Source organism: Xenia sp. Carnegie-2017, unplaced genomic scaffold (genome assembly GCF_021976095.1).
Source record: "Xenia sp. Carnegie-2017 unplaced genomic scaffold, XeniaSp_v1 HiC_scaffold_7, whole genome shotgun sequence".
Taxonomy (NCBI): domain Eukaryota; kingdom Metazoa; phylum Cnidaria; class Anthozoa; order Malacalcyonacea; family Xeniidae; genus Xenia; species Xenia sp. Carnegie-2017.
This window is the reverse complement of record NW_025813537.1, coordinates 86,823-113,204: the sequence shown is the minus strand read 5'-3', so window position 1 is coordinate 113,204 and position 26,382 is coordinate 86,823. Positions and strand designations below refer to the sequence as shown.

The window sequence follows — 26,382 nt, the reverse complement described above, 5'->3', positions numbered from 1 at the left end:
AACATCTATAGCATTTTCAATTTGTGTATCGTCCCAGTGTCGCGTGTTCTTCCCTAAAAGCGAAGATATCGTTTTGTTTATTGATGGATGACAAAAAAGGTTAAAAACAAAGCCCGAATGAACATACCGACGTCGTATATTGCTACATTTAATAAATCCTGGTTAGCTTGGAGTTTTTGTGGGCTGTCTGCCAGAGCCAAAGCGTATGCTACCACAGCCTTTACGTAAATACGGCCAATATTTGCTTGTGAACTCTCCAAGAAAGCCACAGCATTTGTTACGGTTTGTTGAGAGATCTAAATATGTGATTTAGTTATTCGCTGGGATATGACGGCAATTTGAAGAAATTGCACCAAAAAACACTTGGCAAGATGAATTACTGAAGAGACAAGTCCAGAATGTTGAGAAATAAGCATTACATTACCTGTATAAAACCCTTGCACTCAAGAAACGCTGTAACTACATAGGAAGTCATGGTGATATCATTGTTGATGTCCCCCTAAAGAAAATGAATGTGAGCAACAGCAAAAACGCCAAAATATAGTTACATAAACTGTATGAAAATGCAACGACATACATCCATTTCTTGATGAATCACTGGATGTGACTCGATGATTGCACCATCACCTCGCTGTTTGGTTTTCAGCCAATTTATGGCTGTACTAATAACATTTACGTCGACGTCAATGCCATCGAGTTTCTGAATGGCACAGAATGCACAACAAATGCAGTTAACCTAATTGCGAGAAAAACAGATAGAAACATAAAGTTACTATAAACATGAAAGTGATATGGCGTAGTTTCTCATCCCTATTCAAACATACCATGTACTTCCAGGTCTGCTGTTACCAAAAGCACTAAAAGAATTGTCGCTTCTACGGTAGTTCAGTTCATTTTGGTACCCTAGCAAGATCCAAAATAAATAAAGAGGTTTGACAGTTAATTGTAAAACAGTTCCTAAACTGTATCTTTTTATGGAATTTACAAATAATGTGACCTAGTTAATTTCAACGTTTTCCTGTTTTAGAATGGAAGTGAAGTGCACTTGGTTGACATTTTGCATTTTCAAGCTTTGGTCAAATCGAGCATAAATACTATGACAAGCACGCATTACATATTGTATGAATACATATTTCTTAGCCAACAGAATCGTTTGCGCCTAAATATCAACCGTTCACTCTAGCCTTGCTGTTTTTATATTCCTCTCCTGTGCATTTAATGCACCTAGAGACTTTCCGTTAACATAACCACAAGGCTTTGAAGCAAAATGTAGCAACCTTATTCCATACATCAAGCTGTATTACGTTTAAAGGTTAATAAAAGCACGTTAAAAAGGAAGGAATATATTGGCTCACCGGAACGAATAAAACCAAAGGCTGTTCTTTCAATTTGGTCAGTCACTTGCTTCGCACTTCTTAGATAGTTTAGAATAAACACGTTAGGTACCATTGTATGTTCAAACCATTGCATTGTTTTCGCGATATTCTGTTGTATGAAAGATAAGATCATTTAGAGCTTAAAATCAAATAAACTATCAGTTGAATAGATACGTAGCTCTAATATTACTAGTGGGAAGCATTGACTTGTAGGCGGACAACATATCGTATGAACAACCAGTGGTATGTACCCTGTGCTCATGTTTGCCCAGCGTGCGTTATTTAAATATTACAATTCCAAATTTGGATCTAGAATGCTTCATTTACACTTTTATCCAACGTAAATCATCTACTCCGAGAGTTTTTTTAGGTGCGTTGAGTTTTCGTACATCAAGGTCTGGGAAATAGCTTCTTTAGATAGTCAGAACATTTGAAATATATTTGATATGTTGAAAATGTAAACTTGATGAACTTTAGTTTGATATAACATTACTCCTTTGCTTTTCGTAACTTAATAATATTATATGAAATTGTTTTCAGAATTTTGTAAAAGGTATTCCATTGCTGAACTATCCCAATGTAAGCACTGAGTCGCCTCAGCATGGAAAGGCATTCTGCGAACAGCATGTGCAATATTTGGAAAAAAACTTCCCTAATGTACCAACTAGTGTGCGTGGATTTTTAAGATATTGTGGTGTGAAGCCAAGTAACATATGTATGTACTCCAAAATTTTCATGACTATAATCATGCTTGAGAATAAAGTCCGATTTTTTACGATCAATTTGACATATATTAACAAAGCTTTTACACTTAATCACAACTGCTCTTGCTTTGGTATATAGTATTTTGCAGGGAAATTGGTACCCCTTTCTCTAAATTTATCTCAATGATATGTGTATTACAGAGCTAACAGAAAATTACTACAAAGAATTACTCTATTTTATAGGTGAAGAATTGATTGATGATACAGGTCTACTTTCTAACAATGACGTGTCAAAAATGGACGAAACACTGGGAAAGCTTGATAAAGATGACGACACTTTTCCAATAGGAAATAGTGTTGTGGAGTCACAAGGTATATTTGTCTAAAATTTGTTTATTTCACAATATGAAAAACAGTTTTACATTGTAGCTAATATAGTAATATATATCAGTGAAACCTAAGTTTTCTTACTAACGTAAAAGTGGTCGTTGATGACAGTGTGTTAGAAAGCAGGTTTGTGAATGACGGCATGAATTTGAATTTTTTTAACCTCATCCATATTATACATATGATGAAATTTCAATACATTGGTACCGATAATTAATAACTTATTATTTTTTTAAGATAGAAAAATAACTTTTTATGACAGCATTTGGATTATAGTTATACGTGCACGCGTGATGGTGGGGAAATTGTTACTTTGGATTATTTTGATTTTGCGTGCTTTTTCTTTGCCTTCTCGCACTTTCAAAACAATTTTTCTTTTTTTCTTTTTTGTGTCGTTTCTAAACACAATTGATAACTAGTGCTAACGCTAATTTATACCATATAGGCAATGCTGAGTTCGTTAATAATGAGCCAGATGCAATTAAAGCTATTTTACGAGATTGTGTTGAACCAACAAAAACAAAATGCAATAAGGAAACTGGGGGAGAACAAAGACTTCAAAAGTGGTCAAGATGGGATTTGTTTATAGTTAGAGGAGGAGGAATAATCGATAAATGGAGTCCTCTTTATAGGTAAGCACAGAGAATGCTTGACAAAAGCGCATCTTCAGAAAAACTTTGTATTCATTATACATTTACATAACAATTAATTTTTTTCAGATCTGAAAGCTCTTCTTAAGTGTTTTTTATAACTCTTTCTTGGCTGCGCATTATGTTAAAGGAAATCAACCCAATGAATTGGAGCTCCGTTTTTTTTTTCATATGACAACATGTGCCACCTAGATGGCTTACAAGCAGCGAAAAGTTTTGCCATGGTCTCAACCATGGGATAAAGCATGGCTGTCAATTCGTAAAATAATTGATAGCCTTTATATCAAAAATCACAAAGACGAGAAATCCCAAATGGAAATACAATGGCTGCTGGACACAGACTTTCGTCTGGCTTTCCAGGTTTAAGAAGACTCTGTGTGCTATGCCCAAAGTGCATCATTTGTTTATTTACATAGAATGGTAAAGCACAGAAACAAATATACTGTTAGATGCTATAAGACTGGTAAAAAACCTCTTTTACCAGTCGTTCGTAAGACGGAAAGCTAATTCATTCCCTTTTTATTTACGCATCTGTAATTGGAGATGAGCAATTATATATGGATAGTCGATTATAACAAACGAATAATAGTTATTTTACTAGTATTGAATTGCGTGGTTCATTCAACCTTCATTTCTTTAAAATTTTATTTTATCACTTTATTTTATTTTATTTTTATGTTAAGTTATGTTTTATTTTATCATTTTATTGCGTTTCGATTAGCCTGTTTTGACTATTAATGCTCATTCAAAATCACACCCCATTCCCCGCTAGGTATCATCGATTAATCGAATTGCCTCATCTCTAAATATAATCAAGCATTCCTTTGAACAATTTCATCACAATTCCTAGTTTTTTCAACAAGTTATATTGAATAAAAACATACAACATTAGTATTAAAAAATCAAGTTTCATTAAACGTTCAATTAAAATATGTACATATATGCCAGTTAGTGATCACTTGCTGTTAGTTCCTCTGCAACTTCGACAGAAGCTTAACTATTACTATATGTAACTAGTGTCTAATTAATTTACCAAGGATCGGTGTCTGGTACAGGTTTAAGTTTCAAACAGAATCAAGAGACCATGTCGTAATAACTGTTTCCTGGACATTAAAAAATTGAAAGAATACCTTCTACATGTCAATGGTGCCTTAACTCAAATTGATATACTTCTGCAATTTACAAAACTTTATAGCTTATTTTAAACTGTGATACAATCTTTCTTATTTGGAGTGAATTACATACTGAATACTTTTCTCTTTTAATTGACAGGAAAAATCAAAATTATTGGCAGACTTAATTAAATTTCTTTTATATTGATAATATTACACATAATTTGAACATATCTTTCAAAAACATACACAAGCTCTAACATCATGAATATTTTCTTTTGATCAAATTTTTGATATTAGCTAAAACCCAAGCTAGCACTATGATAATGTACAAAAAAGATGTTTGCAAATCAATGCAGGAATATGAAGCATTAATGTTGATTGCTTAATTAACTAGTCAAATTGATAAGTATATCATGCATAAAAGCATTCTTTTAAATTAGACGAAATCTCTGAGGGTAAAATCGTTGCTTTTTGAACCAGCATCAAGAGAAGCTTGTTGTTAAAGGCAGGGTTTAGCCTAAGTTTTGTCATTTAAAGAGGTCTGCCAGTTTATAGCTTCAACTTTTGCTAACTAGATGATAATGCCATAACTTGCAAATGTAGGACTAACGTTTGTGTCAATGTGACTTTCTACTTTTAACTTGTTTTTAATCTTGACTCAGGTTCCTGCTATGTGGATGAAAAGATCATATCCTAGTTTAAAACCGTTGGGAGGCTATGTTACGGACCTGCTGAATCGTTTGAAATTTTACAGGTTAGTCCTGTTGTCATATTCATGAAATAGGTAATCACTAAATATTGTGTTTACGTCATGAAAATTAACGAAAAGGTTGTCTTCGTGTTTTGAAGGAATGGTATGACAATGGAAAGCCTGCTGTCTTTTGGATATCTGGATTTTACTTCACACAGGTTTGTGTTATTTTTTTTGTTGTACTTTTTAAAAGAAAATTTTTCATCGAACTGGAAATGGAAGCACAGATTTTATATAGCCATGTGCACAAACACTGTGAAAGAAATTATTTAAATCTACTTAAATGTCATAAGTGTTTTCAGTATTTCCTTCATCCCATTGGAATTTGTTGCAGCCATTCTTAACTGGAGCGAAGCAAAATTACGCGCGGAAATACACCATTCCTATTGACTTGCTTGGATTCGACTTCAAGGTAGCTAAATTAACAATTATAGCGAAAATAAGTGTATTGTTATATGGTAATTTATTCACGGAAAATAAAGGTTTTTGTCAATTTACACCCATTATAAACGACAATTGGATAGTTAGGCTTTGACGTTTCTACATTTGAAAACAGTTTTCCAGTTTTTGTTTTTAAGTATTAGCCAATATTGTTATGTTTAACGCATACACGTTTCACGTTAAATTATTTGCTTTTATTAGTAATAGCAAAATTAAAACAAATTGAAGCTAGCCTGTATGCAGCTAACATGATGTCATACTTGAAAACAGTGAATTCCTTCCAATCATCTATGTACATCATTGATCTCAATATCGTAGCATATATATATATATATATTATATGTGAGATTATTCGCACAGCTGCTGCAATATCTAGTCGTGTAGCCATCGAGACGTAGGTTAGATAACCAATCGCTTGTTGATATAATTCCTTGTATAGGGTGCATCTTCTTTTGTACGTTTATGAAAAGTTTTCCCGTTTCTAGGGTGCTGGTATGGGGTTGCATTCTTTCATTCCAAAACGGTCTAGTACATTTGCAACGGTCTAGTACATTTGCAACGGTCTAGTATATTTGCAACGGTCTAGTACATTTGCAACGGTCTAGTACATTTGCAACGGTCTAGTACATTTGCAATGGTCTAGTACATTTGCAACGGTCTAGTACATTTGCAACGGTCTCCTTTCGAGAAAGAATATTTGCACATATTCTGAAATCTACTCCATACAGGTAGAAATAAGAAAAATGAAACCTGGACTCGAGAACCGAGAAGAACGAGAGAGCTCAAAAGATGAGAAAGATGAACCTTGAATCATCACAATTAAAATAATAACCGTAAAATGCGATCACTCACAACAATGAATACGTATATTGCAATAAAAAGCTGAAAAACCGTCAAACGAGAGCACGGTTGAAAAATAAAGCAAAAGCTAAAACGTATTCATAAAGTTGCATCACAAAAATTCGGATTTGGGGTTCAATAATACAGAATGTATTTGAAATTGAATGTATTTTTTAAGCCCATTTATTCACCTTTCAAATGACATGTTGTCTCATCTTTCAGTACCAAAACGAAGGAGTATAAATAAAGTTAATAAAAATCATAACTTTACCGCCACTGCAAATTGCATAAAATCTTAAGGACTATTCTTTTTGCGATGTGACCATGTGCAATCTCGGCGGATGGGCTCAGCAAACAGTTGGTACTATAAGCACATTTTAAATCACAAAAAATTGCGTGAATACTAAGGAATACACAATTCCTGCGTTGATCTACTTTATTTTGTGCCATAATATTCGACACGCTACCTAAGTGTACTTTGTATTCATTGAGTACTAATTAATTTTTTTTTCTGCAAATATCTTTTTCGTTAGTATTTTTGTTCTAGAGAGTGTCTTGTAATTGCGCAATTGTATAGACTCGCTCGCCAAAAATATACTTGCTAGCCATTATTATTTATTGAAAGTGTTCGTTTATCATATAGATATTACACAAATGCTAATGATCTGTCACCACGTATTTGAATTGTGTAAAATGCTAATGCATAAGCTTGGTTCTTAGCTATTTAAAGGAAATTCAAATGCTGTATTACTAAATGGTTTTCGTGTTATGATGACCTGATCAAAACACGGGGAAATAAGTGAGAGCTTTTAAAATCACTCAAAACACGATCAAACTTACTTCCCAAGTGTGTGAAAGCTTTCGTATGTATGGAAATACGAAAAATAAGAAAATAATAAAAATTTACGATATTTACATATAACTAACAGGTACTCTCGAAAAGGCATCAAAAATACTAATAATATTATTAAGCATATATTATAAAAAGCGATGTTTTGGTAAATTTTAAAATGCTTGTCATTTGGCGTTGGAAAAGGCAAAATGAAGTATTACACTGTTTATCCTTTCATGACTTTCTTTTACAACTCTTTTTTAAGCACGCATGAAAACTAAATTCAAAATGAACTCGGGTGAAAACTTAATCTTAAGTGGGCAAGTTATTTTGTCTTGTTGTGTTTCCAGCTGTTTTGTTTTTGTTGCCATATGACAACGTTGCAAAGAATCTTCATCAGATTTTCCAATAGATTTTATATAAACAATACACTTTAAATAAACTTTGCCGTAATAAATGCCATTATGTTTACGTAGTTGAGCATCCATGTACATAAAATTTTTAACTCTCCACCCTAAGACAAAAAAAACCAATTTACTACAAACTTTTTACTACATATAATCATTAGAATGATTATTTGGTGTTATAACAACATTTCATGTTTGCTGTCAAAAAAATGTCGTTTATTTGAAATACGTAATGTCTTTTGCGCTTATATGAAATTATGGCCAGTGGCGTAGCTAGCGAAAAACATTTGGTCGGGCTCACGAGGCGCCACCATGGTTGGCGCGGAGCGAGAAAATTTTCCGAATTTAGACTCCCTAGAACGTCAGAAACGGCTATCTTAGAAAGAAAATGCGTGATATTCATGCAGGAAATAGAACCATTTTGGTTAATTTAAATTGCCGAAGGATCTTATAGTAAAGCAGAGAAACAGTTCAAAAATAGTTGCAGATATGTGATTTATTTTCTCAACACCACATACATAAATAGATACCTATGTACATCTTGTAAAGAAACTTTGACAAAAGAACCGAAAAAGGCTCAGATTTGTCATCCACAACTATCAAAAGTTGTGATGAAATTGTCGTGCTGAAATGACAATCATCATTGACTGCATTAAAAAGTTCCCGGAAAAATTCTCACATGCCATGGACATCATCAGCTTGCTATCAGCCATATATGAATACCTATTTGTATAAGAAAGCAAGTCGTCGTGGTTTTTCAATGAACTTCTTTACTACCTCATCATGCAATGTGTTGGCGTCTTATTTCTCTGATAGTATGTCTTTGTGAATGGAAATCCTGCAAAGAGAACTAAAACGTCCTTGGCTCAAAGTATTTCTAAGATAATTTTTTACCCTCTTCAAACAAGAAAATGACCTCTAAAATGAAGGACTTGTAATTGACAAAACCCCATTTATCTTAAACAGTTTTACAACTTCTGGAATACTAGATTGATAATGGAACTAAAAAATATATTTCAATAGTTCATCGCATGAATCACAGTGAAAGTCTTTATCTCTGTAAATAAAACAAAGTTGGCTAACTAGCATTGGTATGTCAAACATATCACCATAAACCTCCTTTAGAAGATTTATCTTTTCTGAGGGTACTTCACCTTTCCACATCTTAAACACCCTAGGGTTAACAAGGTCAAAAATCTAAAACGCTCCATATCCTGAAATCGCTCAGTCAGCATAGTCACAAATGTGTCAAGAATTTCAAAATACATTTGTTTGTACCTGGTTACTGGTGGTCCACTTTCTCAACAGCCAGGTCGTACACCTGACAATATTCTGTATCATTTCTCAGAGAAGCAACAAAGGCCTTGAATCTCTCAAACCTACTCATTCCATAATGAAAGTCAGTGTTCTTGTCTTGCAAGATAGAATAAAGTATGGATGACTGCTCAAGAATTCTCTGGAAAACATGTACCAAGAAACAAAACAAGAAGCCATTTAGGTAGCCAAGTAAACCAGTAACCTTACTTAACGTTTCATCATCCCAACCTATTGGATTATCAGTAAGATTTTCAAATATGTCTATCAGTTTCTCATAGTTAGAATGCAAGACATTGATGACATAAGCCCTATAATACCATCTTGTGTAACCAGGACTAGGAAACCCAAGCCTATGGGATGATAGTAAAGCTTTTCTTCTGGGGGAATTTCTAGTAAAGGTGCAGAAAGCACTAATATTAACAAAGAAAATCTTAACAGGTGAAATGGAGGATGCAGCTTGACATAATACTAGGTTTAGTCTATGGGCAGCACAGTGAACAAATTGAGCATAAGGATAATCCTGCTGAACTTGAGCTTGAACACCATTGAGATGACCAGACATAACAGATGCACCATCATAAGTCTGTCCAATAAATTTCTCTTTCACATTATTACATTGACTTAACTTACCCTTAACCACTGATGATTTAGCAGTTGCAGTCCTGTCACAACTAACATCAACAAACCCAAGCTGTCTTTCAATGACACTTTCCCCTTTGTCCATTCGATATAATGAAGTTTCATCATCATATAATGAAGTTTCATCATCATATAATGAAGTTTCATCATCATATAATGAAGTTTGATCACCATATAATGAAGTTTCGTCATCATATAATGAAGTTTCATCATCATATAATGAAGTTTCATCATCATATAATGAAGTTTCATCATCATATAATGAAGTTTGATCACCATATAATGAAGTTTCGTCATCATATAATGAAGTTTCATCATCATATAATGAAGTTTCATCATCATATAATGAAGTTTCATCACCATATAATGAAGTTTCATCACCATATAATGAAGTTTCATCATCATATAATGAAGTTTCATCATCATATAATGATGTTTCATCACGATATAATGAAGTTTCATCACGATATAATGAAGTTTCATCACCATATAATGAAGTTTCATCACCATATAATGAAGTTTCATCATCATATAATGAACTTTCATCACCATATAATGAAGTTTCATCATCATATAATGAAGCTTCATCACCATATAATGAAGTTTCATCACCATATAATGAAGTTTCATCACCATATAATGACGTTTCATCATCATATAATGAAGTTTCATCACCATATAATGAAGTTTCATCATCATATAATGAAGTTTCATCACCATATAATGAAGTTTCATCGCCATATAATGAAGTTTCATCATCATATAATGAAGTTTCATCACCATATAATGAAGTTTCATCATCATATAATGAAGTTTCATCATCATATAATGAAGTTTCATCATCATATAATGAACTTTCATCACCATATAATGAAGTTTCATCATCATATAATGAAGCTTCATCACCATATAATGAAGTTTCATCACCATATAATGAAGTTTCATCACCATATAATGAAGTTTCATCATCATATAATGAAGTTTGATCATCATATAATGAAGTTTCATCCTCATATATTGAAAACTGATCATATAAGACAGCTATAGCATTCCATACTTATACTATAGAGGGCTCTGGGATATGTTGCTGTGTAGGTGAAAAGTAGGGGAGAAACAAGGAAAATCATCGTAGGGGAGGTGGTAGGGAAAATAAAGTTTTGGTAGGTGAAATGTGCATACACAAAGTGGCAGCACTGCACAGTTGGCAAAATGACTTCTCGAAGATTGTAAAACACGCGAGATGAATATAATTTTGGCGAAATTGTACAAATTTTTCTGAATAATGTTTAAAAGTTAAAACAAAAATAGAAAGTGAATCAGAAGGAGAGCAGAGTCCTGTATCTAAGAGTGAAAAGTTAAATCGTCGTTCAAATGAGGTTAGCTATTTTCTAATCAACATACAGTATTGGATATAGATCAACAAACTTCGATGAGTTTGATGATACAGTTTTGAATATTTTTTCTTATTAAAACCGTAACCAGTACAATCATATTGCGATGTAACGCAAATTCTTTAACATATTATTTAAAGAGAACCTCCTCTGTGTTGAAAAGGACAACGTCTCTGGCAACCAGAGTGATGTAAAATCTTCAACGGTCGAAGATGATCACAACAATACCACATCATCCCAACATGTAATCGCACGAGTTCAACATCTTCTTGAGGTAAATTCAAAATACCAATAGTCTTGCTCTGTACATGTTAATCCTTGCTTAAAGTGAAAGTGAAATGATAGAATTTTGTTGACATTTTAAAATAAAAGTATAAATACGTTCATAGCATACGTGGCACTATCCAACATTTTTATTTGTTCTCCTATTTGTTTTAATTTGTATATTTTTGAATTTTTATTATTCTAAAAATTGCACAACCCAAAAAATAAAGGCTTTTTGAAATTTTTTCCAGTATTTACTTAAGTTATATGCATCATGTAGTAAAAATAATCATTGAGCATTTAATTTATTTTTATATGTTTTTCATAAGCATTCTTACATATCTGTCTAAACACATTGTACATAAGCAATGATAGCTTCAAAATATGCTGTTTAATGTCATAAATAAGTTTTTGCCTATCTTGCGAAAAATGTTATGAATTGATTACATGAACCAACCAATGGACAAGAAATATTAGCACCATCTTTGACATCATTCTTATCTCGTTTCTATAAATATAATGATTGCATTTATTTCTTTTTAGCAACCTTGAACTTTGCATTGTTGATTAAAACTTGCACTATTTTTGATACCAAGTTAAAATTACATATTGTGCAACTTTTGGTTGGTCAGGCACAAAATGATGGAATATCAAAGCAGAAATCAGACATATCTGAAAATTCAAGTGAAGCTACTACAGCAACATCAACTATATCATCAAAAGATACAACATTTACAGCTGTGACAACATCAGTAACAACTGTGACAACATCAGTAACAGCTGTGGCAACAACCACAACATCAACAGCTGCTTCTACTGTAACAACAACACCCCTACAACATCAGTTTTCTATGCCACAAAGTCCTAAATCTGACTACAAGTCTGATGATTCTGAGTCTGAAAAGAAGTATGATGCTGCAACAAAAGAAGAACTTTTATAGCTTGCAAAAACAAGAAAAAGCTTTAACCCGTTATAAAACAAAGTTTTCTGAGGTTAGATTATTATCACAAGTTTCTCTATTAAATATTGATCTGTAAAAATCCCTGTGAACAAAGCATGTTACTTTACTGTACTTAATCTTTGAAACTCAACAGTATGACGATACATGAATGATTCATCCCCACAAATGCCTTGATCTGTGCAGAATGCTTCCCCCTGTTAAAAATGCTACAATTATTTAATTAAGTGGTGCTGTCCTAAGTTCACCAGTGCAAATGTGGTAACACATGAGATTTTTGATTTTGTTTTAGGTTGTTGATGCTTATAAAAATTTGCAAAAAGAAAATGAAAAGCTTCAGGTATTCAAATTTTTTACTTCATGTGTGTAGAAAGCTTCAGGTATTCAAATTTTTTATTTCATGTGTGTGTCTATAGTTATTATTTTATCTAAATCCTCTTTAACAAACTAGAATTCGATAGACGTTTAACAGATTTTTTTTATCTTAACTCAATTTGCAACTGAACAATGCAGTGAGTGCAGTTTCTTTTACCTATGCTAAACAAATTTAAAAATTTTTTGGAAATTCTTGCAACCGTCAAGGAAAATAGAAAAAGTTCATGTGTTACTCATATTTTCTCCAAATTTGCACTGTTTGTTGTTATTGTACCACAATATTAGCTTCCTACATGTTCTAAGTATGCACCTCACATAAGTTGTGTTATTCCATTATTGAATTTGAAAGTCCAATTACTTAATTTGCTATGGAAGATACAAGTACCTACAATGTGACGGGTTTACAACACTATTATGATTGATTTTGCTATCTTCTAGAATAATCTTACTCAAAATCAAGACAAACAAATCAGGAAAATCTCAGAATTGGAAGACATCAGTATATAATTTCGTTTTTAAAATATTCTAAGAATTCATTTTACGTTGATCGTAAAATTATAAATAATGAAATTTCTTTCTCAGGTTTTTTTTTACCGTGATGTATTGATATTTTGAGATAAACTGAAGATTTTTTATCGCTTTTAGACAATTGAACTTGAAAAAAAGGCAAAAATGCATATTGCTGATTCATTTCGTGTTACTATTGAAGAAAAGGATGATCTTATAGAAGTTTTAAAAACTCAGGTACAGTTGGTTAAGGATGTAGCTACATACGTACGCATATTGTGAAAAAGTTATTTAGTTTTAACAAACATCGACATTCTTATTTCTTTACGTCATATTTCAGTGTAACGTGAGTCTGTTAGTGGTTAGTGGGTAGGAATAAATGCATATTATTTACTTCTTCCAGCAAAACGTCCGTTAAACTTTTGACGTAGGTATCGACTTTGCTATTTTCTTATAGTTTAAACTTTACTCATGTTGAAATATTCGTGTCAAAATCCAGCAAAACGTCCGTTGAACATTTGACGTAGGAAGCGACTTTGCTTTTTCTTATAGTTTAAACTTTACTCATGTTGAAATATTCGTGTTAAAATCCAGCAACACGTCCGTTGAACATTTGACGTAGGAAGCGACTTTGCTATTTTCTTATAGTTTAAACTTTACTCATGTTGAAATATTCGTGTTAAAATCCAGCAAAACGTCCGTTGAACTTTTGACGTAGAAAGCGACTTTGCTATTTTCTTATAGTTTAAACTTTACTCATGTTGAAATATTCGTGTTAAAATCCAGCAAAACGTCCGTTGAACTTTTGACGTAGGAAGCGACTTTGCTTTTTCTTATAGTTTAAACTTTACTCATGTTGAAATATTCGTGTTAAAATCCAGCAAAACGTCCGTTGAACTTTTGACGTAGGAAGCGACTTTGCTATTTTCTTATAGTTTAAACTTTACTCATGTTGAAATATTCGTGTTAAAATCCAGCAAAACGTCCGTTAAACTTTTGACGTAGAAAGCGACTTTGCTATTTTCTTATAGTTTAAACTTTACTCATGTTGAAATAGTCGTTTTAAAATCCAGCAAAACGTCCGTTAAACTTTTGACGTAGAAAGCGACTTTGCTATTTTCTTATAGTTTAAACTTTACTCATGTTGAAATAGTCGTTTTAAAATCCAGCAAAACGTCCGTTAAACATTTGACGTAGGAAGCGACTTTGCTTTTTCTTATAGTTTAAACTTTACTCATGTTGAAATATTCCTGTTAAAATCCAGCAAAACGTCCGTTGAACTTTTGACGTAGGAAGCGACTTTGCTATTTTCTTATAGTTTAAACTTTACTCATGTTGAAATATTCGTGTTAAAATCCAGCAAAACGTCCGTTGAACTTTTGACGTAGGAAGCGACTTTGCTATTTTCTTATAGTTTAAACTTTACTCATGTTGAAATATTCGTGTTAAAATCCAGCAAAACGTCCGTTGAACTTTTGACGTAGGAAGCGACTTTGCTTTTTCTTATAGTTTAAACTTTACTCATGTTGAAATATTCGTGTTAAAATCCAGCAAAACGTCCGTTGAACTTTTGACGTAGGAAGCGACTTTGCTTTTTCTTATAGTTTAAACTTTACTCATGTTGAAATATTCCTGTTAAAATCCAGCAAAACGTCCGTTGAACTTTTGACGTAGGAAGCGACTTTGCTTTTTCTTATAGTTTAAACTTTACTCATGTTGAAATATTCGTGTTAAAATCCAGCAAAACGTACGTTGAACATTTGACGTAGGAAGCGACTTTGCTTTTCTTATAGTTTAAACTTTACTCATGTTGAAATATTCCTGTTAAAATCCAGCAAAACGTCCGTTGAACGTTTGACGTAGGAAGCGACTTTGCTTTTTCTTATAGTTTAAACTTTACTCATGTTGAAATATTCGTGTTAAAATCCAGCAAAACGTCCGTTAAACATTTGACGTAGGAAGCGACTTTGCTTTTTCTTATAGTTTAAACTTTACTCATGTTGAAATATTCGTGTTAAAATCCAGCAAAACGTCCGTTGAACATTTGACGTAGGTAGCGACTTTGCTTTTTCTTATAGTTTAAACTTTACTCATGTTGAAATATTCCTGTTAAAATCCAGCAAAACGTCCGTTGAACATTTGACGTAGGTAGCGACTTTGCTTTTTCTTATAGTTTAAACTTTACTCATGTTGAAATATTCGTGTTAAAATCCAGCAAAACGTACGTTGAACATTTGACGTAGGTAGCGACTTTGCTTTTTCTTATAGTTTAAACTTTACTCATGTTGAAATATTCCTGTTAAAATCCAGCAAAACGTACGTTGAACATTTGACGTAGGTAGCGACTTTGCTTTTTCTTATAGTTTAAACTTTACTCATGTTGAAATATTCCTGTTAAAATCTAGCAAAACGTCCGTTGAACATTTGACGTAGGAAGCGACTTTGCTTTTTCTTATAGTTTAAACTTTACTCATGTTGAAATATTCCTGTTAAAATCCAGCAAAACGTCCGTTGAACTTTTGACGTAGGAAGCGACTTTGCTATTTTCTTATAGTTTAAACTTTACTCATGTTGAAATATTCGTGTTAAAATCCAGCAAAACGTCCGTTGAACTTTTGACGTAGGAAGCGACTTTGCTATTTTCTTATAGTTTAAACTTTACTCATGTTGAAATATTCCTGTTAAAATCCAGCAAAACGTCCGTTGAACTTTTGACGTAGGAAGCGACTTTGCTATTTTCTTATAGTTTAAACTTTACTCATGTTGAAATATTCGTGTTAAAATCCAGCAAAACGTCCGTTGAACTTTTGACGTAGGAAGCGACTTTGCTATTTTCTTATAGTTTAAACTTTACTCATGTTGAAATATTCCTGTTAAAATCCAGCAAAACGTCCGTTGAACTTTTGACGTAGGAAGCGACTTTGCTTTTCTTATAGTTTAAACTTTACTCATGTTGAAATATTCCTGTTAAAATCCAGTAAAACGTCCGTTGAACATTTGACGTAGGAAGCGACTTTGCTTTTTCTTATAGTTTAAACTTTACTCATGTTGAAATATTCCTGTTAAAATCTAGCAAAACGTCCGTTGAACGTTTGACGTAGGAAGCGACTTTGCTTTTCTTATAGTTTAAACTTTACTCTTGTTGAAATATTCGTGTTAAAATCCAGCAAAACGTACGTTGAACATTTGACGTAGGAAGCGACTTTGCTTTTTCTTATAGTTTAAACTTTACTCATGTTGAAATATTCCTGTTAAAATCTAGCAAAACGTCCGTTGAACGTTTGACGTAGGAAGCGACTTTGCTTTTTCTTATAGTTTAAACTTTACTCATGTTGAAATATTCCTGTTAAAATCCAGCAAAACGTCCGTTGAACATTTGACGTAGGAAGCGACTTTGCTTTTTCTTATAGTTTAAACTTTACTCATGTTGAAATATTCGTGTTAAAATCCAGCAAAACGTCCGTTGAACATTTGACGTAGGTAGCGACTTTGCTTTTTCTTATAGTTTAAACTTTACTCATGTTGAAATATTCCTGTTAAAATCCAGCAAAACGTCCGTTGAACATTTGACGTAGGTAGCGACTTTGCTTTTTCTTATAGTTTAAACTTTACTCATGTTGAAATATTCGTGTTAAAATCTAGCAAAACGTACGTTGAACATTTGACGTAGGTAGCGACTTTGCTTTTTCTTATAGTTTAAACTTTACTCATGTTGAAATATTCCTGTTAAAATCTAGCAAAACGTCCGTTGAACATTTGACGTAGGTAGCGACTTTGCTTTTTCTTATAGTTTAAACTTTACTCATGTTGAAATATTCGTGTTAAAATCCAGCAAAACGTCCGTTGAACATTTGACGTAGGAAGCGACTTTGCTTTTTCTTATAGTTTAAACTTTACTCATGTTGAAATATTCGTGTTAAAATCCAGCAAAACGTCCGTTGAACTTTTGACGTAGGAAGCGACTTTGCTATTTTCTTATAGTTTAAACTTTACTCATGTTGAAATATTCGTGTTAAAATCCAGCAAAACGTCCGTTGAACTTTTGACGTAGGAAGCGACTTTGCTTTTTCTTATAGTTTAAACTTTACTCATGTTGAAATATTCCTGTTAAAATCCAGCAAAACGTCCGTTGAACTTTTGACGTAGGAAGCGACTTTGCTATTTTCTTATAGTTTAAACTTTACTCATGTTGAAATATTCGTGTTAAAATCCAGCAAAACGTCCGTTGAACTTTTGACGTAGGAAGCGACTTTGCTATTTTCTTATAGTTTAAACTTTACTCATGTTGAAATATTCCTGTTAAAATCCAGCAAAACGTCCGTTGAACTTTTGACGTAGGAAGCGACTTTGCTTTTTCTTATAGTTTAAACTTTACTCATGTTGAAATATTCCTGTTAAAATCTAGCAAAACGTCCGTTGAACATTTGACGTAGGAAGCGACTTTGCTTTTCTTATAGTTTAAACTTTACTCATGTTGAAATATTCGTGTTAAAATCCAGCAAAACGTCCGTTGAACGTTTGACGGAAGCGACTTTGCTTTTTCTTATAGTTTAAACTTTACTCATGTTGAAATATTCGTGTTAAAATCCAGCAAAACGTCCGTTGAACATTTGACGTAGGAAGCGACTTTGCTTTTTCTTATAGTTTAAACTTTACTCATGTTGAAATATTCCTGTTAAAATCTAGCAAAACGTCCGTTGAACATTTGACGTAGGAAGCGACTTTGCTTTTTCTTATAGTTTAAACTTTACTCATGTTGAAATATTCCTGTTAAAATCCAGCAAAACGTCCGTTGAACGTTTGACGTAGGAAGCGACTTTGCTTTTCTTATAGTTTAAACTTTACTCATGTTGAAATATTCGTGTTAAAATCCAGCAAAACGTCCGTTGAACTTTTGACGTAGGAAGCGACTTTGCTATTTTCTTATAGTTTAAACTTTACTCATGTTGAAATATTCCTGTTAAAATCCAGCAAAACGTCCGTTGAACTTTTGACGTAGGAAGCGACTTTGCTTTTTCTTATAGTTTAAACTTTACTCATGTTGAAATATTCCTGTTAAAATCCAGCAAAACGTCCGTTGAACATTTGACGTAGGAAGCGACTTTGCTTTTTCTTATAGTTTAAACTTTACTCATGTTGAAATATTCCTGTTAAAATCTAGCAAAACGTCCGTTGAACGTTTGACGTAGGAAGCGACTTTGCTTTTTCTTATAGTTTAAACTTTACTCATGTTGAAATATTCGTGTTAAAATCCAGCAAAACGTCCGTTGAACATTTGACGTAGGAAGCGACTTTGCTTTTTCTTATAGTTTAAACTTTACTCATGTTGAAATATTCCTGTTAAAATCTAGCAAAACGTCCGTTGAACGTTTGACGTAGGAAGCGACTTTGCTTTTTCTTATAGTTTAAACTTTACTCATGTTGAAATATTCCTGTTAAAATCCAGCAAAACGTCCGTTGAACATTTGACGTAGGAAGCGACTTTGCTTTTTCTTATAGTTTAAACTTTACTCATGTTGAAATATTCGTGTTAAAATCCAGCAAAACGTCCGTTGAACATTTGACGTAGGTAGCGACTTTGCTTTTCTTATAGTTTAAACTTTACTCATGTTGAAATATTCCTGTTAAAATCCAGCAAAACGTCCGTTGAACTTTTGACGTAGGAAGCGACTTTGCTTTTTCTTATAGTTTAAACTTTACTCATGTTGAAATATTCCTGTTAAAATCTAGTAAAACGTCCGTTGAACATTTGACGTAGGAAGCGACTTTGCTTTTTCTTATAGTTTAAACTTTATTCATGTTGAAATATTCGTGTTAAAATCCAGCAAAACGTCCGTTGAACGTTTGACGTAGGAAGCGACTTTGCTTTTTCTTATAGTTTAAACTTTACTCTTGTTGAAATATTCGTGTTAAAATCCAGCAAAACGTACGTTGAACATTTGACGTAGGAAGCGACTTTGCTTTTTCTTATAGTTTAAACTTTACTCATGTTGAAATATTCCTGTTAAAATCTAGCAAAACGTCCGTTGAACGTTTGACGTAGGAAGCGACTTTGCTTTTCTTATAGTTTAAACTTTACTCATGTTGAAATATTCCTGTTAAAATCCAGCAAAACGTCCGTTAAACATTTGACGTAGGAAGCGACTTTGCTTTTTCTTATAGTTTAAACTTTACTCATGTTTAAATATTCGTGTTAAAATCCAGCAAAACGTACGTTGAACATTTGACGTAGGTAGCGACTTTGGTTTTTCTTATAGTTTAAACTTTACTCATGTTGAAATATTCCTGTTAAAATCCAGCAAAACGTACGTTGAACATTTGACATAGGTAGCGACTTTGCTTTTTCTTATAGTTTAAACTTTACTCATGTTGAAATATTCGTGTTAAAATCTAGCAAAACGTACGTTGAACATTTGACGTAGGTAGCGACTTTGCTTTTTCTTATAGTTTAAACTTTACTCATGTTGAAATATTCCTGTTAAAATCCAGCAAAACGTACGTTGAACATTTGACGTAGGTAGCGACTTTGCTTTTCTTATAGTTTAAACTTTACTCATGTTGAAATATTCCTGTTAAAATCTAGCAAAACGTCCGTTGAACATTTGACGTAGGAAGCGACTTTGCTTTTTCTTATAGTTTAAACTTTACTCATGTTGAAATATTCCTGTTAAAATCCAGCAAAACGTCCGTTGAGCTTTTGACGTAGGAAGCGACTTTGCTATTTTCTTATAGTTTAAACTTTACTCATGTTGAAATATTCGTGTTAAAATCCAGCAAAACGTCCGTTGAACTTTTGACGTAGGAAGCGACTTTGCTATTTTCTTATAGTTTAAACTTTACTCATGTTGAAATATTCCTGTTAAAATCCAGCAAAACGTCCGTTGAACTTTTGACGTAGGAAGCGACTTTGCTATTTTCTTATAGTTTAAACTTTACTCATGTTGAAATATTCGTGTTAAAATCCAGCAAAACGTCCGTTGAACTTTTGACGTAGGAAGCGACTTTGCTATTTTCTTATAGTTTAAACTTTACTCATGTTGAAATATTCCTGTTAAAATCCAGCAAAACGTCCGTTGAACTTTTGACGTAGGAAGCGACTTTGCTTTTTCTTATAGTTTAAACTTTACTCATGTTGAAATATTCCTGTTAAAATCTAGTAAAACGTCCGTTGAACATTTGACGTAGGAAGCGACTTTGCTTTTTCTTATAGTTTAAACTTTACTCATGTTGAAATATTCCTGTTAAAATCTAGCAAAACGTCCGTTGAACGTTTGACGTAGGAAGCGACTTTGCTTTTTCTTATAGTTTAAACTTTACTCTTGTTGAAATATTCGTGTTAAAATCCAGCAAAACGTCCGTTGAACATTTGACGTAGGAAGCGACTTTGCTTTTCTTATAGTTTAAACTTTACTCATGTTGAAATATTCCTGTTAAAATCTAGCAAAACGTCCGTTGAACGTTTGACGTAGGAAGCGACTTTGCTTTTTCTTATAGTTTAAACTTTACTCATGTTGAAATATTCCTGTTAAAATCCAGCAAAACGTCCGTTGAACATTTGACGTAGGAAGCGACTTTGCTTTTTCTTATAGTTTAAACTTTACTCATGTTTAAATATTCGTGTTAAAATCCAGCAAAACGTACGTTGAACATTTGACGTAGGTAGCGACTTTGGTTTTTCTTATAGTTTAAACTTTACTCATGTTGAAATATTCCTGTTAAAATCCAGCAAAACGTACGTTGAACATTTGACGTAGGTAGCGACTTTGCTTATAGTTTAAACTTTACTCATGTTGAAATATTCGTGTTAAAATCTAGCAAAACGTACGTTGAACATTTGACGTAGGTAGCGACTTTGCTTTTCTTATAGTTTAAACTTTACTCATGTTGAAATATTCCTGTTAAAATCCAGCAAAACGTACGTTGAACATTTGACGTAGGTAGCGACTTTGCTTTTTCTTATAGTTTAAACTTTACTCATGTTGAAATATTCCTGTTAAAATCCAGCAAAACGTCCGTTGAACATTTGACGTAGGAAGCGACTTTGCTTTTCTTATAGTTTAAACTTTACTCATGTTGAAATATTCGTGTTAAAATCCAGCAAAACGTCCGTTGAACTTTTGACGTAGGAAGCGACTTTGCTATTTTCTTATAGTTTAAACTTTACTCATGTTGAAATATTCGTGTTAAAATCCAGCAAAACGTCCGTTGAACTTTTGACGTAGGAAGCGACTTTGCTTTTTCTTATAGTTTAAACTTTACTCATGTTGAAATATTCCTGTTAAAATCCAGCAAAACGTCCGTTGAACTTTTGACGTAGGAAGCGACTTTGCTATTTTCTTATAGTTTAAACTTTACTCATGTTGAAATATTCGTGTTAAAATCCAGCAAAACGTCCGTTGAACTTTTGACGTAGGAAGCGACTTTGCTATTTTCTTATAGTTTAAACTTTACTCATGTTGAAATATTCCTGTTAAAATCCAGCAAAACGTCCGTTGAACTTTTGACGTAGGAAGCGACTTTGCTTTTTCTTATAGTTTAAACTTTACTCATGTTGAAATATTCCTGTTAAAATCTAGCAAAACGTCCGTTGAACATTTGACGTAGGAAGCGACTTTGCTTTTCTTATAGTTTAAACTTTACTCATGTTGAAATATTCGTGTTAAAATCCAGCAAAACGTCCGTTGAACGTTTGACGTAGGAAGCGACTTTGCTTTTTCTTATAGTTTAAACTTTACTCTTGTTGAAATATTCGTGTTAAAATCCAGCAAAACGTCCGTTGAACATTTGACGTAGGAAGCGACTTTGCTTTTTCTTATAGTTTAAACTTTACTCATGTTGAAATATTCGTGTTAAAATCCAGCAAAACGTCCGTTGAACGTTTGACGTAGGAAGCGACTTTGCTTTTTCTTATAGTTTAAACTTTACTCATGTTGAAATATTCGTGTTAAAATCCAGCAAAACGTCCGTTGAACTTTGACGTAGGAAGCGACTTTGCTTTTTCTTATAGTTTAAACTTTACTCATGTTGAAATATTCGTGTTAAAATCCAGCAAAACGTCCGTTGAACATTTGACGTAGGAAGCGACTTTGCTTTTTCTTATAGTTTAAACTTTACTCATGTTGAAATATTCCTGTTAAAATCTAGCAAAACGTCCGTTGAACATTTGACGTAGGAAGCGACTTTGCATTTTCTTATAGTTTAAACTTTACTCATGTTGAAATATTCGTGTTAAAATCCAGCAAAACGTCCGTTGAACATTTGACGTAGGAAGCGACTTTGCTTTTTCTTATAGTTTAAACTTTACTCATGTTGAAATATTCGTGTTAAAATCCAGTTAAAAGTTTAAACAGCAAAACGTCCGTTGAACATTTGACGTAGGAAGCGACTTTGCTTTTTCTTATAGTTTAAACTTTACTCATGTTGAAATATTCGTGTTAAAATCCAGCAAAACGTCCGTTGAACGTTTGACGTAGGAAGCGACTTTGCTTTTTCTTATAGTTTAAACTTTACTCTTGCTGAAATATTCGTGTTAAAATCCAGCAAAACGTACGTTGAACATTTGACGTAGGAAGCGACTTTGCTTTTTCTTATAGTTTAAACTTTACTCATGTTGAAATATTCCTGTTAAAATCTAGCAAAACGTACGTTGAACATTTGACGTAGGAAGCGACTTTGCATTTTCTTATAGTTTAAACTTTACTCATGTTGAAATATTCGTGTTAAAATCCAGCAAAACGTCCGTTGAACGTTTGACGTAGGAAGCGACTTTGCTTTTTCTTATAGTTTAAACTTTACTCATGTTGAAATATTCGTGTTAAAATCCAGCAAAACGTCCGTTGAACATTTGACGTAGGAAGCGACTTTGCTTTTTCTTATAGTTTAAACTTTACTCATGTTGAAATATTCGTGTTAAAATCCAGCAAAACGTCCGTTAAACATTTGACGTAGGAAGCGACTTTGCTTTTCTTATAGTTTAAACTTTACTCATGTTGAAATATTCGTGTTAAAATCCAGCAAAACGTACGTTGAACATTTGACGTAGGAAGCGACTTTGCTTTTCTTATAGTTTAAACTTTACTCATGTTGAAATATTTGTTGAAATATTTGTTGAAATATTTGTTGAAATACTCATGTTGAAATATTTAAACTTTACTCATGTTGAATAATTTGTGTTTTCCTGTAGTTCAAGACTTTTTTTGAAACATGATTTTTTTTTCATGCGTTTGTTTAAACTTTGTTTTGGTTGCAAATAGTAGGTTTACTTTTATGTTGGGAGAATTTCTACCGTAAACGACCGTTTAACAGTCGTAACGTAGTTACATGTGTACATGTGATAGAGGGTGCAAAACTCAGTGTTGCCTGAATTTCCATTTTACTAAATTGTAGCCACGAAATGAGATTTTTAAATTATTATTCATGTACATAAATGTCGATGTTTTTTTCGGAATTTAGACATTTGACAGAAATCATTTGTAACCTCAGCTGATTAAGGTACTGATAATGTGTAGGTTGACAAAGATATTAAAGAGTTGAAAATTGAAAAAAATCCTCTGGAAGAAGGAAATTATGACGAAATGTATGTGGTACAAATTATGTTATTTAACACTGATTAGGACTTTCACTGTCTTTGCCAGATCTCTCATCTGTAGTCTTGCATGTATGTCCTGTGTTTGGTTAAATGTTAGCTAAAGCAATTTTTTACTTCCTACTTTTTTATACTCGCACAACAGTTTTTAGGTTCAGTCTAAACGCATTTAGTTCATATAAATTTTTTATAACAGCCATGAAAAAGTAAAGGAAAATTTTGACACAGATCACAAATTGGACATGGATCCTCTTGGTGATGTTGAAGTAAGTTAGTTATTGTTTTTGCAACAAAATACTGTAGCTCTTGAAACTTAAAAATGATGTCGTGGTAATAATAATGGAGAATTGATAATATAGTGAATGCTGAATATTGCAGAAAATGACAGTCGGCTGTAATTGGTTGGTTTCAAATTACGTAATCAAGCCCATAATGCAGTGCAAGAATCTGTAACAATAAGTGGCACCCCAACCGTTTTATACCCTATGTACACTAAAAACCCTATTTTATACCCTATGTACACTAAAAACAATTGCTAAAATTTAGGATGTCCTAAAACATCATGAAATCCAAAAGGAAGAGAGAAAATCTCATCATTTAGAGTCAGAATTTACTTCTACAGAGAGAAAATCGTGATTTTTGTTGTGAGTACCGTGACTTTTGTAGTAACAACAGAACCATGCATCCCCATGCAGAGAAAAAACTTCATCTTTTACATTTAATATTGCGAACGGCTAAATTTAAATTTTGATACTATGTCTTTAAAACACATTTCTTCGATAAGTCTTAAATGTTGTGTACAAATGTTGTTAATAATTCTGTATTGTGTAATTGTGTTATGTGTTAAATATATCTTTAATAGTTTATGCATATAAGTATGTATCTATCTTGTCTTTATATTGTTCATAAGGACATACATACTTTAAATGATGTTGATAATGTTGATATTTTAGCTACAAATCCTTTACTAATCACGAGCGAAGATTATACGAAGAAAACGATATTCATATGTATTTTTTCGTCGTTTAGCTTTTTATTAGCACTCAGTCTTAACTTGTTGTGTAGTTTTTAGTAGAATAGTGACAGCGAGCAGAAATCAATCTTTTCACTCTCCAATCACGATCCCTTGGGTCAACCAAAAGTAAAGGACAATTTTAATGAAGATGTTGTTATTGAAGATATGGCAAAATGTCGCGACAGAAAACAATCAAATCATGAAGGTGCTGGATTAGTGGATTATGTTATGGATTTCATCCATAATATAAAGAAACACTAACTAGTTCCTTCAACTATTTTTAATCAGAAATTCAGCAATGAAAGCTGTTTGTAATTAAATGAAGATATGATCTTAAATGAAGATATGATCTTCGCACTTTGCTGGACAATTTAAGCAATCGTCTCAGGACCTGAAAAAATCAGGTGACTCAACAGGATTCGAACCCATGACCTCTGCGGTGCCGGTGCAGTGCTCTGACCAACTGAGCTATGAAGTCACACAGTGGTGAGCAGGTCAATATTGTTGGGCTCATGTTTTCTCGTGAAAGGAATGTCGTATGAATGTTTTATGCAGTGCAGTGTTTGAAATTAAATGAAGATATGATCTTCGCACTTTGCTGGACAATTTAAGCAATCGTCTCAGGACCTGAAAAAATCAGGTGACTCAACGGGATTCGAACCCATGACCTCTGCGGTGCCGGTGCAGTGCTCTGACCAACTGAGCTATGAAGTCACACAGTGGTGAGCAGGTCAGTATTGTTGGGCTCATGTTTTCTCGTGAAAGGAATGTCGTATGAATGTTTTATCATTTAACAAAAAAGTTAATGCCCATAAAAAATCGTATCAAACCACTAAAACAAAATTTAAAAAATCCTGTTTTTCGGTCCACTCTATTTACAAGACATTTTCTCGTTTTAGACTGGTTAATTTTTTCCGTTTCTGGTTTACTTGTTCCGTCTTTTTTCATTCTCAGTTTTCAACTTTTTATGTTTTTCTTCTTTTTCCTGTTTCTTTTCACGATAGCCTTTTGTGAAATGTAGTAAGTGTCTAAAATCTCTGTGAAATTATTACAGAGGCAGTGCGGGCTTTGATCAAAATTATTTTTATGTTGTTTTGATTGACATGTGGGAAGGAGAGCCAATAGCCGTGCCCGTCCATCTATGATAAATAATAACTATGTTTACGTTTACAACTATAGTTCTAGCATGATGGCGGCAAGAACGATTGTTGATTACCAATTTTACGATCACTGGTTTTAGTTCACATGAAATTTGGAGATCTTTCGCTTTCAAATGTCGCAGTTACGATAATTTACAAACGGAATCAGATGATGCGTCCGAATTTAGTATTTCTTCTGTTTTTGGCCAAAGAAATTGAAGGTAACAATAACAATTGTGATAACCGTGTAGCGGAAACACAGAGTTTAGAAAATTTTCTGCCGAAGGTATGTTTTATGATTTTATTCAAAAGAAACAAGCTTTTGTGTAAAATGATTATCTCAACTGTTATAATCTCACATACGTTATATTGTTGGTTTAAAGTGGTTCTATGACGAAAACTTAACGTTAAAAACTCATCGATTTTAGCATTCAATAGTTTAAACACATATCAATTATTGCTTTCGTAAAATGTAAGCAAAAATAATAATATAACGAGGAAGTTATGAACATTTGAAATGTCTAATTTTCATGTCCGCCATTAAAATCGACCATTTTGAATATTTACAATCAGCAAAGGTCAGTGACGTCATAGTCTTAACACGGAGAGAAGCGCACATTGGAAAGTATACAAAGTAATACATAAATTGAGCAAAAAAATGTCAAATTCATCGAGATCTAGCTCGCTT

The 26,382-nt window shown here is 32.9% G+C and overlaps 3 protein-coding genes and 1 long non-coding RNA gene across 4 annotated transcripts; 3 read left to right on the top strand and 1 right to left on the bottom strand.

The window, feature by feature from the left end:
- Nucleotides 1–4,898: 4,898 nt before the first annotated feature.
- Nucleotides 4,899–6,233, top strand: LOC124459179 (dynein axonemal heavy chain 12-like). The gene is made up of 4 exons (XM_047008699.1): nucleotides 4,899–4,990; nucleotides 5,082–5,141; nucleotides 5,318–5,428; nucleotides 6,153–6,233. Exons 1-4 carry the CDS (start codon nucleotides 4,904–4,906, stop codon nucleotides 6,231–6,233), a joined length of 339 nt encoding a protein of 112 aa, XP_046864655.1. The 5' UTR covers nucleotides 4,899–4,903.
- Nucleotides 6,234–8,785: 2,552 nt separating this feature from the next.
- LOC124459177 (zinc finger MYM-type protein 1-like) lies at nucleotides 8,786–9,544 on the bottom strand. The gene has a single exon (XM_047008698.1). The coding sequence runs from the start codon at nucleotides 9,542–9,544 to the stop codon at nucleotides 8,786–8,788; it is 759 nt and encodes a 252-aa protein (XP_046864654.1).
- A 1,475-nt stretch (nucleotides 9,545–11,019) lies between these two features.
- LOC124459199 lies at nucleotides 11,020–12,074 on the top strand. The gene is made up of 2 exons (XR_006953502.1): nucleotides 11,020–11,124; nucleotides 11,658–12,074. It is a non-coding gene; the product is annotated as an uncharacterized LOC124459199 (long non-coding RNA).
- Nucleotides 12,075–12,377: 303 nt separating this feature from the next.
- Nucleotides 12,378–24,553, top strand: LOC124459198. Its single transcript, XM_047008716.1, has 5 exons — nucleotides 12,378–12,413; nucleotides 12,887–12,947; nucleotides 13,094–13,192; nucleotides 23,464–23,531; nucleotides 23,737–24,553. Exons 1-5 carry the CDS (start codon nucleotides 12,400–12,402, stop codon nucleotides 23,813–23,815), a joined length of 321 nt encoding a protein of 106 aa, XP_046864672.1. The 5' UTR covers nucleotides 12,378–12,399; the 3' UTR covers nucleotides 23,816–24,553.
- Nucleotides 24,554–26,382: the final 1,829 nt, after the last annotated feature.

Coding starts and splice junctions, on each gene's coding strand:
- LOC124459179 (XM_047008699.1), top strand. CDS start 4,904: ATGTGGATGAAAAGATCATATCCTAGTTTAAAACCGTTGGGAGGCTAT. Junction 4,991..5,081: donor GTTTGAAATTTTACAGGTTA/GTCCTGTTGTCA, acceptor CGTGTTTTGAAG/GAATGGTATGACAATGGAAA. Junction 5,429..6,152: donor CAATTATAGCGAAAATAAGT/GTATTGTTATAT, acceptor TACTCCATACAG/GTAGAAATAAGAAAAATGAA.
- LOC124459177 (XM_047008698.1), bottom strand. CDS start 9,544: ATGGACAAAGGGGAAAGTGTCATTGAAAGACAGCTTGGGTTTGTTGAT.
- LOC124459198 (XM_047008716.1), top strand. Junction 12,948..13,093: donor CTCAGAATTGGAAGACATCA/GTATATAATTTC, acceptor TATCGCTTTTAG/ACAATTGAACTTGAAAAAAA. Junction 23,532..23,736: donor GAAGGAAATTATGACGAAAT/GTATGTGGTACA, acceptor TTTTTATAACAG/CCATGAAAAAGTAAAGGAAA.